This window comes from Protopterus annectens, chromosome 6.part1 (genome assembly GCF_019279795.1).
Source record: "Protopterus annectens isolate FY-2018-M chromosome 6.part1, PAN1.0, whole genome shotgun sequence".
Classification (NCBI taxonomy): domain Eukaryota; kingdom Metazoa; phylum Chordata; order Ceratodontiformes; family Protopteridae; genus Protopterus; species Protopterus annectens.
This window is the reverse complement of record NC_056738.1, coordinates 150,547,780-150,561,954: the sequence shown is the minus strand read 5'-3', so window position 1 is coordinate 150,561,954 and position 14,175 is coordinate 150,547,780. Positions and strand designations below refer to the sequence as shown.

Sequence of the window (14,175 nt, the reverse complement as noted above, 5' to 3'; positions counted from 1 at the left end):
GAGAAGCAGAGGGAATAGAGTCATCTGCATCAAATTCCTCATAGGTAGATAAGGGTAAATCCTGGTCATGAGAGGAGACAGAAATTTCAGAATCCTGGTCAGAAGCATCATAAGCAAATTCAGTCCTAGGTCTCTTAGAGGGGGAAGGTTGGCTTTCCCTGATTAAAGTAATAAGGTCTTCAGCCATTCTTATTTGTTTTTTTAGGCATAGTGGCCTGACCATGCGGTTTGGGCGTCGGTTTCCTAGGCATGGTTTGGGTTTTAGGCAGAGAAGAAGAAGATGGTGTCAGTTTAATATGCAAGTCAGTAGGCCTGAATACACCCTCAGAAGCCGGTGCTTGCACAGCAGCTCCGGACCCATCCAAAGTAGAGGCATCCACAGGTTCCACAACTGAAGCATCTCACGGCATACCGGACTCTGAATGGGTCTCAGTAGTGGCCTGAGAGTCTGGAGCAGTGGGTATCAGGGGCTGCGAAAGCGCCTCACTGACTACCAGCAAACTGGCGACTAGCTTAGAAGAGTCGTCGGCAGCTTCGGACCTAGGTGGCCTGTCTCTGCCTTTACCTGTGCGTTTTTTCGGAATGTTGGTATTTGGGTGGCTTACCAAAGACATATCTGGATAATTGAACCGAGCACCAAAATATTTAGAAGTGAAAATGTACAGACAATGAATAGTTAGTGGTTTAAATAAGGCACAAACCTGACCGCGAGATACGTCGTGGTCAGGGCCTAGGCAAGGAATACAGTACGAATGAAAATCTTTATGAGGTATTTGCTTTCCACAAGAAACACAATTACTGACTTTTACTGACATCGGTTTAGAGCAAGAAAAAGTTTCCACAATGAGGTACTTAGCTTTAGTTGAAGACTTCGGTTCTGAAACTTGAAAACGAAAATTTCAGGAGTCGGCCAACTGTCACTTGCGAACTGCTTTAGGCACCGCACGGCAAGAAAGACTGATGGAATGGCGTCGACTGCATGCTTTATACCCCTGACTACCTGAAGTCACGGAAGATGAGACAGCAGCCGGCGCAGGACCCAAGACTTTGAGAATCAGGCCGACTGGGGGCTACTGCAAGCAGATAACCCAAATGTGATGACTGCAACAGTGAAACACTAACATCATCACAGCAGGGTACATACTGGGGAAACAAGGTCTAGGGCGTACTTTATCATAAGAGTTTGGTAAATGATGGCCATAAAGGCCAGGGTAGATGAAGTATAGATCTTTTTCCTCAGTCTGTCCATCACCTTACTATCCTTGTCAGATGGCAGTAAAGAAGATGAAGGGATTTGTCTTATGGCTTATCTGGTGCCACAGAAATGACCGCAGTGTTTGCCATGGGGGGTTTGATGATGTACTTGTAATCATCAGGGACTTTATAGACTCTGTCTAGCCTTTTAGGGGCGGGGGGTTGGGATGTTGAGGCCTTGGAGGCAGTAGCAAAGGCATCCAAGTAAGCAGGAATCACTAGAGGGAAAGCAGAGGGACGCTATTTGGAGATGCTCAAAATATCTTTTTTGTATTTCACTCATTTGGGTGGAGTCCCACTTAAAGTATTCTCTCATTTTGGAGATAGTCTCCCCAAAAGTAATGTCTTCTGGTTGACAGTCTCTTCCTAAGGAGTCTTCATCTGGGGAACAATATTCCAAGGGTGAGGCCAGCTGTGAAGTGCAAGTGAGAGATTCATCAGAGGAAGAAGAGGAGTCTTCCTCCTGAGTCTGAGGAGGAGGGAAGGAGTCTGCAAAGGCAGCCCTGGGGCTTAGGGTAGGCAGAGCAGGAGTCTGAGATGTAACAGGCCTCAGGGCCATAAAGGCCTGAAAAACTGACTGAGAGGTTTTGCCAGTCAGGTTGACAGATGTCTGTTCCTCTTGAGAGGAATCTTATGAATAATCTGAGAGACTGAGGGCCTATATTCCAGAGTTACGCCCGAGGCCAAAGCACCCTCTTCAGAAACTAAAGTTGGCTGACCAGGTGAGCCTGCCCCCCCCCCCCCGACATCGGCGGAAGGTGACGTCGCAGAATGGAGAACCAAGGGTGGCTTCCGAAATGGTACCCGACAAAGTTGCCAGTTCTTTTGCACGTTTCCTCAGTCCTTAGTCTGGCAGCTGGTGGGACATCCAAAGGAGGCGGCGCAGTATCTGGCCCAGAAACCTTAGCCTTTGAGTCGCTGATCTCTACAAATAATTTAAGGGCTGCCAGATGGCTGCTCAAGGTCTTGGGGATAAACAACTTGAAATTTTACAGGTTGCATTGGTCATCCAATGGCCCTAGGCAAAACAAGCAAAGATCATGGGTATCTTTGTGTGGAATTTGCTGACCGCACTTTTCCTTTTCTAGATGACACTGGCTAACAGCAGAACCAACAGCAACCTAAGCTCAGACAAAAACAAGAAGATTCCCCAATGGGGCACTTATCTTAAACGCCTTCGGAGACTCGGAGCAGAACCAGCAAGCTGACGTTCGACTCTGGCAAAGATGCTCTGAGGTTTATGCATGCAGACATCACATTTATGGCCCACGGTTTATGGCCCTGCTTGTGATGTCCCACGCACCTTACAACAACCAGGCTTTAGCTTTGGTAGATGAGCCGGACATTCGGTCACCCTCAGGTGGAAGATCCCACATGTGACAATACTGCAAAATAAGAACAGAAGGACATCCACAATAACTGCATATAAGTAAATGCCCCATATCGGAGTGGAATAATGGTCAAACGGTGGCAGAGGCAGAATACCTCTGACTGCCTCTCCCTAACCACCATAAAACAGTGTTCATATGTCAGTATGCATACAATTTTTTTGTTCAAATAATTACATTTTATTATAAAGAATGCTTGAACACACCAATACAAACATGGAAATCCTTAAAACATAGCACAAGAATACTCAGTTAACAGTGAATCAGTAATATCATTAACTAGTATAACACTCACACAGAAAAGGCACTATATACAAAGAAAAAGGAAACTAACCAGCCTGGTATTACTTGGTGCTGCAACACTATTGACCAACAAAGCTAAGAATAAACCCAAATGGTACATTCCAAAAGGGAAACTAAAGAGGGTAGTCCTCAAGAACTGAGAGAATTGTTCATAGGTAAAAACTAGGCTTGAAGAACAGAGGGATCAGTGAGGAGCCTAACCATTTTATACCCATATGATAAACTCTCTTTATCAAAATGGAGTGGCATCATATATATTCATATACACACACACACATATATATATATATATATATATATATAAATAAAGAAGTTATGCTCTTATCATAACGTTCCATCTGTGTTGTCCATCTCCATTCATTCTTGACTGATGGGTTCAGTTCCGAACCTTTGGAACAGACTCGACCATTGTACAAAGCTCGTGCCAGCCAAAAACTCTCAAGCTAAGGCTCTACCCATACTGCCTCTCTTCCCATTACCTCAGATCGAGTTTACCTACCACTAAGAAAAATGAAAGCTCTGTCCGTGGAAAAACCCTATGACAAAAAATGGCAGGACTAGTTCTGAACCTCCAGGAGTGCCTTGGAGGGAGCAGGAGGGTGGGATGGCAAGAATGAATGAAGATTGACAACACAGATGGAACGTTATGTTAAGAACAAACTTCTTTATCTGGTGTTGACAATCCTCATTTATTCTGGACTGATGGGACAGAGTCCCCAGCTACTTTAGATCCTGGGCAGCCCTAAGGAAGACTATTCCTGAGCACCATAGAGCTAAAGGTGCTCTTCCTGAGCACCATAGAGCTAAAGGTGCTCTTCCCCTGGAGACTATGCCTAATTTGTAATGAGTGATAAAAATATGTGGAGTAGCCCAAGCTGCAGCTGCACATAGTCTTCCACAGAAACTCTGAAATGGAAGACCGTTGAAGTGGAAACGGATCTAGCAGAGTGGACTGTAACTTTTGTTGGTAGCCTGAGATGATTCTGGTTGTATATAAAAGGTAATGCAGTCTCTTAACCATTTTGACAATGTGACCTTTGATACAAGTTTGCCCAATCTGGTACCTGAAAAGGATAGCAATGGTTGGTCTGACTTTCCAGAGGATTTTGTTCTGTCCAAGTAAAACGTAATTGCCTGTGGATGTCCAACATATGCAAGCAGTACTCTACTTTGTTTGAAAAATTTGTAAAGCAAGTCTATGGTCTGGTTGACATTGGACTCTGATACAACTTATGGAAGGAAGGAGGATTAGTTCTTTGTGATACTATCTTTGTGGAAGATTGTAAAGATGATTCACAATCAAAGCCTGTAACTCTGAAATTCTCCTAGCAGATGTGATCGGCATTAAGAGGAGTGTCTTCCAAGATAAAAACTTGAGGTCACATGTGGCTGCTGGCTTGAAGGGCTGACAAACTAGGCACTGCAAAACTAAGATCAAATCCCACGGCGCCACCAGATCTTTGAAAGAGGGTTTCAAATTCTGAGCACCTTTAAGAAAAACTGCACAGACGTTGAGACATCAAAGAATGATCATCCAAACCATTATGAAAATTCAAAATGGCAACTAGATGAATCTTAACTGTAGAAGATGAGGCTCCTAATTGAAATAAGGTGGCTAAGTATTCCAGGACCTTATCAACTGGTGCCGAGAAAGGATCAGTGCCGCCTGTACTTGTCCAAGTACAGAATCTTTTCCATTTACTTAGGTAAATTTTTCCGGTGGTCTTCTGCCATAAACAAACTCTACAACAGAAGAAAGAAACTGTTGCAAAAAAAAAAAAAAAAAAAGAGTAAAATCCCACGATTGGAGGAACTCCCTGGTCAGCCTCGGTAAGAAGCTGAGATCCCTCATAAAATCCTCCAAAGCTAGTTATGAAAACAAAATTGCCACTGATTCTAAAAGACAACCACAAAGCATTCTATAGCTATGTCAAAAATCTCAATGGCAACACTCAGATCTGCTCGGAGTTACAGCACAATGACACTAAATATACAGAACCAACTGATATTGCCAACATCCTGGCAGATAAGTTCAGTGCTAACTTTACCCCCCCTCTCACACCCTAAAGAGCCCATCTTTATATGGGAAAAATGCAAAGTTCCTGTAATCACGGCTGCACAGGTAAAAACCTCACTCTCCAAAGCCAAGAACACAGCATCCATGGGACCTGATAACATCCTAGGCTGCCTTCTACATGAACTACAGAATGAACTGGCACCCCACTAAGTACCATGTTCAATCACAGCCTCAAACTCAGGCTTTGTGCCCACTGAATGGCGCACCGTGACAGTTATCCCACTCCACAAAGGGGGGGGGGCACAACAGACCCTGGGAACTACCGCCCCATTAGCCTGACGAGCCTCATCTACAAGGCCATGGAACGTATCATCATGGAACTCATAAACAAAGACATTGGAGATCTCCAAACTCTGGACCCCACACAGTTTGGGTTTGTAAAAGGCAGATCATGTTTCCTAAACCTGATAGACTTCTTTGAAGTAGGCACCAAAGACATAGATGAGGCTAAGGTGGTTCACACAGCCTATCTAGATCTCGCCAAGGCATTCAACACCATCCCCCACTCTGGAATTATAGATAAACTCACTAAACTAGGTATAAATCCCTATGTCACAAGATGGCATACTGACAGAACCCACACTGTGAAAGTAGCAGACTCCAAATCAGACTTCAGACCAGAGACAAGTGGAGTACCACAGGGTTCAGTCCTGGGTCCTCTCCTGCTTGTTATCTACTTCTCTGAAGTACAGGGCTAACACAGAAGGTCTTTGGCTAAATAAATTCGCAGATTGTCATCCCCTTTGGTTAAAAACTCTGTACCCATGAACAACCACATAGGCGGTAGTCTACTCAACACCAAAAGTGTGATGAGAGACCTTGGGACACAGGTAGACAGTAGTCTCTTCTTTGATAATCACACTGCCACAGTGGTCAGGAAATCCTTCTACGTGGCACACCTCATCACAAAAGTTTTCTTATCCAGAAAAAAAAAAAAAAAGAGGTCATTGTTCCCCTTTACTCATCATTCATTAGACCCATTATAGAGTACAACACCCCTTTTGGTATGTACCTCACAAAACATCTACAACTGGAAAGGCTACAAAAATACCTCACAAAGAGGATTACTGGCCTCAAGCAGATGCCTTACGCAGACAGTCTCAAAAAACTCCAGCTTTACTCCGTCGCATATCGCCTACTCAGAGACGACCTCTGCCTAACATACAAAGCTATGTCAAACCCAGAGCTGTTGGACATGCTCCACTTAAAGAAATCCCAATCCCTCTGAGCTACACGCTCTAGGGACCTAAACCTTGTCAACACAATAAACAGAACATGCTGGAGGGATAGAGTCCTGTCTCACAGACTTCCCATATTCTGGAACAGACTACCTATCTATATCAAACAGAGTTCCTCATTAGCACTCTTCAGGAAAAATCTTGATGATTGGATGGGTAATAGGAAATTCACCCCGGGGATCACTTCTGTGGTTCTGCTCGACAGGGGCACAGGAAAATAATTTTCTTGGGTGGCGAAAGCCACGGTACCTTTTTGGCTAGACTTGTATAGGCCCTAGGGCCAATAGCCTAGTAACTGCCTATGAACCTATGGTGGACGGTTAATGTGAAGCCAGAAGTATCTGCTGCACTGGGAAGGACATGTTGTTCTGCCTGGCAACTACTGAAATTGGAGAAACCACTCAACTTGAGATGTTGAAGGTTGGGATGCACCAAGCCCTGAGGTGAGGCCAAAGAAAGGGAAATCAGACTCGGCGGGGCCTGTAAGGTGCAATGAGAATCACTTTGCTTCTCAATCACTGGGCTTTCCTCAGACACTGGAGAATTAGTGGAATTGGGGGAAAGGCATACAGAAGTCCCGGGGGCCAATTGTGAAGAAGTGCATCTCTCGGGGACTCCCCGCAAGAGGGAATTAGGGTAATGTAGCTGTTGCATTTGTGGTTTACGGGAGAGGCGAATAGATTGCAGCAAGGCTGACCTTATCGGCGAAAGATCTTCGTCGCTACATTGGAATTGAGAGACCACTTGCGAGGCAGAAGGATACACCTGCTCAGTTTGTCTGCAATCACACTGGAGTTCCTCGGGATATGCATTGCTATCAGAAAACAGTTGGAGGTGAATGCCCATTGCCAAAACTCTTAGGCCTTCCCGACATAGGGGGTAGGATCTGGTCCCCCCCCCCCCCGTTTGTTGATATGCCAGCCTACGGACATGTTGTCTGATTGGATAGCAATTGTCCCTAAAGGAAAGGCAGACGGGTCTTTTCCAGAAAATGCACCCCCACCCTATCTGGGAAGCGTCCATGGTCACTACAGCCTTGGGCTGACAGGGGGGAAAAAGGAGTACTCCATAATTTTTCCTCTGGCTTCATCGACCAAGATACATCATTTTTGTAGCGATTTGTTATCAAGACTGGATGGGACATGGGTTGTGTCAAAAGTGATCAATGAGACACCAACAGCCATTGAAGCAGCCTCATGTAATACCTCGCTAGGGGAAATAATGTTATTGCTGCTGCCATGGATCCGAGAAGTTGTAGTACCAGATGAGCAGGAACTGTGTGTTGGGACAGGATAATTTGTAGTTGGCAATCTTAGTTTTAACAACCTGTGATGAGGAAGGGAGGTCATACAGAATATTGTCTTTAGTCTTGCTCTGATAAATTCCAGATCCTGTGTGGGGGACGGCTGTGATTTTTCTTTGTTGACTGAAATTGCCTAAAGTTTCGGCAAGATTTAGAACAAAGTCTATGGCGCAAAACAGTAGATGCCTGGAGGGGGAAGTGAGGAGCCAGTCGTCTAGATATGGAACACACAACTGCTATGACTGCCATGCATTTGAACACCCTGGGGACTGTGGTGAGGCCGAATGGCAGTACTCAAAATTGGTAATAACTGGTTCCTAGCCAGCTATGGAGATATCTTCTGGATCGCTTGCCCATCTTTATGTGGTAATATGCATCCTGAAGACTTATAGAGTACATCCAATCGTTCTCTAGAAAGGAAAGGATAGACTGAACCATGACCATCCGGAATTTTGTCTGTTGCACAAATTTGTGCAATAGGCTGAGAACCAAGATTGGCCTCCAGTCCCCCATCATTTTTTGGCACTAAAAAGAATCTTTAGTAGAATCCGGATCCTATCTTGTCTGGTGGGACTGGTTGGATTACTCTTTTAGAAGCAACTTTTGAACTTCTAGTGCTGCTAGATCCCTCTGACTGGGTGGAATATCGGGGATTCGCCCTTGGGGTTTGGAAAAAATAGTGAAGGAATGTGGTAAAGTCTGGTAATTATTGTCTGCACCCAGGAATCTGATGTTACTGTGAGTTAGGCCGAGTGGTGCAAAGAACATTTTCCCCCGACTGCTTCCAGAGGTAAGCAATCTGGCCTCCACTCAAGAGAACTGGTAGGGTTGTCCAGAAAAAGAATCTCTGGAACCCTGGTTACGCAGACCTCCACTGCCATGGGAGGGGCGTCTTCCAGAAGAATTCCACCCCGGAGGAAATACTCACCACGTGTGTCTCGAAAAGGTCCTTGGGTCTTCCTGAACCACATTTTTCCACTCCTCTAATTCCTTTAGTAAGGCCGTTGTGGAGTGGAAAAACACATGCCCACAGCAGAAAGCGTCTTCCAGTCCTTTTCACACCTAGCTAACGTGTCTCTAACTTTAGGGCCAAACAATGAGGTAGCATCAACAGGAGCATTGACAAAAGAAGACTTGAAGAGGTCCACAAAATCACATAAATGCATCTAGGCATGTTGCCTAATGGCAACGGCAGTACATGCTACTCTATAAACATCCCTTTGGCTGTATGCGCAATAAGTCGCATAGACTAATTCGAGATGGACTCCAGGGTGGCAAGCTGAGAGGCAACCTTATCTCGAACCGCGTCAGACACTGCTCCTACAAGGATGTCTGAAAACTCAGTTATTAGATCCCTTTGGAGTCTAGTAAAATGTGTCAAGAAGTTTAAGGACCGAGTAGCAAAGGTCAATGAAACAAAGACCCGCTTCCCAAATTTGTCCATTGCCCGGGACTCCCGGTTTGGGGGATGGACAACTCTCTTTGGTGAGTTCCTTTCTGGTGGCACGCCACCATCATGGCATCCACTGCTAGACATTTAGACCAATGGGACTGATCCTCTGGAGTTGAAAGAATCTTGTCCAGTCTTCGGGGAATAGGCCTTATGGTGTCAGGCACCTTCCACGCATGCTAAACGACTGATAGTCAGCGGGTGGGGTCACCCAAGAAGTAGATGGATGGGCATGAAAAGCTTGCAAGAAAAGAGTCCTCAGAGAATGGGTTTGAGGACTTCTAATCTCCCCTCTGTTTTAATATTTTCAGGATGTCTCCAAAGGAGACATCTTCAGGGAGTGACCGTGGGGACCTTTCCCCTTCATCATAATATCCTCAGTGACAGATTCTTCTAGAGAATCCAGGTGCTTCCTCTTGTACGATCTCCTACGGGTTGGCTCCTCCGGGGTAAGTTCTGAAGAGGACTCCTAAGGGGGAGACCCTGAACTAGAGTATCTTGCTGATCTTGTGCCCGCTGTACAGCCGTAGCAGACTGTGGCAGCTGCAAACCAGAGGGAACAAAAGTATGGCACTACGATGGGGATGGAACCAACTGGGAGCCTGCTGAGGCTACAGCTCTCTCCATAACCTGGAAGGCAGACCCACCCGAAGAGGGATGGGAGCCCAGAATACAGAAAAAGAACCTCGGAACTGGGGTCACACCCCGCTCCAATGAGCCGCCCACCAGAGTAGGAGCCAAGAGAGGACTTGTAACTACCATGATACTGACAGCCACAGACGCCGCTGTAAAAAAATCGAAGCCGATTCAAGGATCCCAGCACCAGCAGCCAAATCACAGTCACCTGTTTGTGCAACAGTTCCGATGGAGCCGAAGACCAGAGAGTAGATTCTGGCACTGCGGTGAGATCCACTGTCGGCACTGAAGCAGTTGGCACCAGGAGCATCAAAGCAATGGGGCTCCAAGACCTGAGGGGAGGCTGAAGGAGGAAAATATATGCAGGAGTCCTGGGACAGCATGGCTCAGCTCCAGGAGGAAGGGAGGTCCAAGATGGTGCAGGGAGGTCTCAGGCTACCTAGAGCTGATCTACTAATCTGACTACATCCAATTCAAATAGACTCCTGGAGGAACAGGTTGACATTCCTGAAGGAGATTCAAGTCTTTCCACAAAGGGACTCGGCTGCTGATCCAAAAAGGGGTCTATTGAAGGGGAATATCTAGTCCACGAGGTACTTATAAACATCGACCTTCGGCACCATGATCTGCTGAATAGAGGGAGAAAATTGAACTGAATGAGTAGATGTAACAATTGTCTGTGCCGGAGAGGTCATCAGTGCCAAATTGGTTGGTGTAAGATCAATAGTGGATGGCACCTATACTGATTGTGTTGCTTTCGGTACCGGAGCAGAAGGTAATGCCATTTTCAGAACTTCAGCCTTTGGTTCCGAAGAAACAAGGGATTTTTGAGATATGGAGTCATGTACCTTATGGGAAGCTGGTACTGAATGACTACTTTTTTTGTCTTAGACTTAGGAGATTTTTAAGTGTCTGCCTCAGAAAGAACTCCACCAAAGGGACCTTTCAATAAGCCTTTGAAAATTAACTTGTTACATCTCTCTGCAAGAGTTCTGGCACTAAAGCCCTTACAGATATCACAAGGAGGTTGAATTTCCAGATGAGGGACACCCAGACAATAAAATGCAGGAACAATGGCCATTGGAATTGGCCATCTTTCTACCACAGTACTCACACACTCACCCGTAATGAAAAAGATCTCTCTGCAAGAGTTCTGGCACTAAAGCCCTTATAGATATCACAAGGAGGTTGAATTTCCAGATGAGGGACACCCAGACAATAAAATGCAGGAACAATGCCCATTGGAATTGGCCATCTTTCTACCACAGTACTCACACACTCACTCGTAGTGAAAAAGGAGGGAAAGAAAAAGGTTTAGAAATATAAAAGCCCTTTTTTATTATATACCAACAATGGTACATATAAAAATAGCCACACGGGTAAAAGAATGAAGAAACATGAGAAAAATATGGCACTGAAAGTCTACCAGAGGGAAGGAGAGGCCTAAGACCAACAATGGTAAAGGAGAAATATCCTGAGGTAAAAAAACAGGGGTAGAAAGATTCAAAGAATTCACTCACACGAAAACATACTTATATGACAGTAAGATTAAAGTTATTAAAACATTTTGAAAAAAGTATACCTTGGCAAAAAGGAACATTTTTAAGCACTTAGGTGAGAGCATTGGCTGACGCGCTCACTTTTGTACGTGGCAACAAGATCTGAGGTAATGTGAAGAGAGGCAGTATGGGTAGAGCCTTAGCTTTAGAGTTTCTGGCGGGCACAAGCTTTGTACGATGGTCGAGTCGGTTCTGAAGGGTCAAAACCGAACTCATCAGTCAATAATAAATAAAGATTGACATCAGATCAAGGGTTATCCCAGAGTGTAACGACTGAGCCCCATATTTCTAGCCAGCTGTATTTTCTTAAAAGCACTTTAAAGTTATGGTACTGACTTTATTAAAACCATTTTGCCATTAGACTAACTAGGATTTTGACTGGAAACCAGCCCAAACCCCAGGAAGAGACAGAGTTTAAAAATATTCCCTTCTACTTCTGGCCATGTTAGATCTGTAGAGTTATTGTTTACTTTCTTAAAGAATTCCTGAAAGGACATGCTAACATACCATAACATGTCATAAGGGTGACAATAAGGGTCCCTAAGGAGCTGTGCTTTGCACCAGAGATAAAGGCTATATGGCAATAATTTGTAGCTTCTGGCTGACATGCTACCAAGCATGCAAACAGACAATATACAGGAATGAGGAGGAAAATGCTCAGGTGAGTATCGGAACGTCTGGGAGAATGACAGTTATATATTTGTGTCACTCTTAATACAACTTTAAAGCTGCATGAAGGAAACCTGTTTTTGTGCATGTACCTAAAGGCTAGCAATAGTGGCCTTGTGTGATCACTACTTTTCATCACAGTAACACTAATTTCTGCTGATGGCCATTAGAGGTGACAAAAGCTCTTTCGTAACAAAGTAGTCTTGGGGACACATCCTACAGTACTGTACAATGCTGTCCTCACTAAAAAGAAAGTACAGGCATAACATACCATGAAACTTTCAAAAAAAACAAAACAAAATAAAAAAAGATGCACATGTGATCAAACAATGTATACAAGTGTTAGCTAAAGGTCACATTATGCCTTCCAATAATACCTTTTGTTGTACGGAGGTTTCCTGCATATTTAAATGGCTGGTGCCTTACTGGTATGGTATTGTGCGCATTAGTGTACCTGCTTTGTAAAGCACTTCCAGGAACATGCTACCATCACTAGGGACAGAATGTGGCACTAACATTATAATGAGCAAGACTTGTGTCTAAGCCCTCATGATATTTACTGAGAGGCCACAAAGACGGCTGATTTTTGCTCCTTTCCTTAAGCCTTACTGTTAACAGATGCTTGTGGCGAAAGGCTCCTTTGATATGTGCAGCAGTTGCACTACATGCCATTCCCAGGCACACAGTGCACTGCCCATCAGTAAGTTACAGAACTTGCCCAGTTGTGGTCACTTAACTAGGGTTATTCCAAAAATGGTACCTTTTCCAAACAGATGGTACAAGAGTTATCACTGTCAGTGACCTGCCTTACAGCTACCGTCTCCCACAACACTGAGTTTGGGATGAGACAGCATACTGCTGAATAAGCAGCATACACAACAAAAGTTTCAGTAGGCCACACATCTCCCTTTTTGTTTCACTAAACAGATGCTGACAGCCCTATAAATATGTGTATGAAACGTGATAACTCACCCTTTTTAACCTATGTCTCCCAAATCTCATATGCTCAGATTATGACATTTATCAGCATATTATTCTCCTGTGCCCAGGTCAGTTTAGTGAATTTCTTCTGCATATATGACCTAACTATAATAATTGTGACCATTTATCCGTTTAAGTCATCTGCATACAGACTGTAAAACATCTCAACATCAGCAGGTAAATGCCATCACATGTATACATTCTGGTAAAATCTAATGAAAAACATGAATATTAATGGTTCTCATGATGTTATGCAAGTATGACACGATGTTCATATAGTAATCAAACAGTACATTATGAAACTAATTTTTCCTTACTTTCCTTTTTCATGGCCAATTCATCTTTCTGTTGCTGAATCAATGCTTTCACTTCAATGCTCTTCTTTTTGCAGTTCTGAGTTTCTGAAAGTAACGCTTCTATTTCCATTACAGTTTTCTTATGGGATGCTACATATTTTGCGTTTTCTGAAGAAACCAGAAAAGTTTTTTATTCATGCTACAATTTTAACACAATTTTAACAAAAAAGTATTGAGCATGTGAAGAAGGGTATACCATTGCTGATTTCCAGGTGTTTTCTACGCATTAATTTATTTTCACTATTTTTCTGAGTCCACTTTTCTGCAAAAGAAAAAAAATGTTTAAGCAAGTCCATTTTACGCATTTAGGCAAAATTGCCAAGTTTGCCCTGAAAAATGCAACACAAAGTCAGGCAGCTGCCAAGGTCTAAAAAAAATCTCAATTGACAGTGGAGGTCCACGCGATGATACATGTATTCACCCTTATTAATGAAGTTCAGAAAGAAAAAAAAGTTACATACTCACCAAAACGTTCCATCTGTGTTGTCCGTTTTCATTCTTACTCAACTGATGGGATAGGATCGGACTCGGCAGATAATAAAGCTCGTAGTATCCATAAGGCTCTAGAGTTTCTCCCTTACCCATCAAGCACCAGCCCTAAGCTTCCTCGTATATCTTATTTGTGGATTTTACAAGAAAAGGAATTTTAGCATACATAAATCTAGGAGAAGTAAAACAGAATGTGGTCCACAAAGGAGAAAAAATACATCTGGAGCTCAATATAAAGGACAAGGGAAGTAAATATTGTGGGAAGAAATATCCAGGGAATTGTTATGGCAAGGCCATAGGGTCGATAGCCTAGTACCGACCTATAATGTCCCTCTAACAACTCATTCATCCAGAAGTTTGAAGAATAATGATAATGGACAACACAGATGGAACATTATGAAGAGTACATAACTTCATCTAATCTTGTCAATTTTCATTCTATCCTCAACTGATAGGACAGAGTCCCAGGCTA

At 43.8% G+C, this 14,175-nt stretch overlaps 1 protein-coding gene across 3 annotated transcripts in view; it reads right to left on the bottom strand.

Moving 5' to 3' along the window:
- The window catches only part of SPC25 (SPC25 component of NDC80 kinetochore complex), a 450,334-nt gene that overhangs the window by 304,585 nt on the left and 131,574 nt on the right, over window positions 1-14,175 (bottom strand). For all 3 annotated transcript variants that reach the window (XM_044075589.1, XM_044075588.1, XM_044075587.1), the window contains exons 3-4: window positions 13,411-13,476; window positions 13,176-13,322 (exon numbers count right to left, since the gene is read on the bottom strand). In XM_044075589.1, the coding sequence (XP_043931524.1) occupies window positions 13,176-13,322; window positions 13,411-13,476 (213 nt within the window). The remainder of the gene's footprint in view (window positions 1-13,175; window positions 13,323-13,410; window positions 13,477-14,175) is intronic.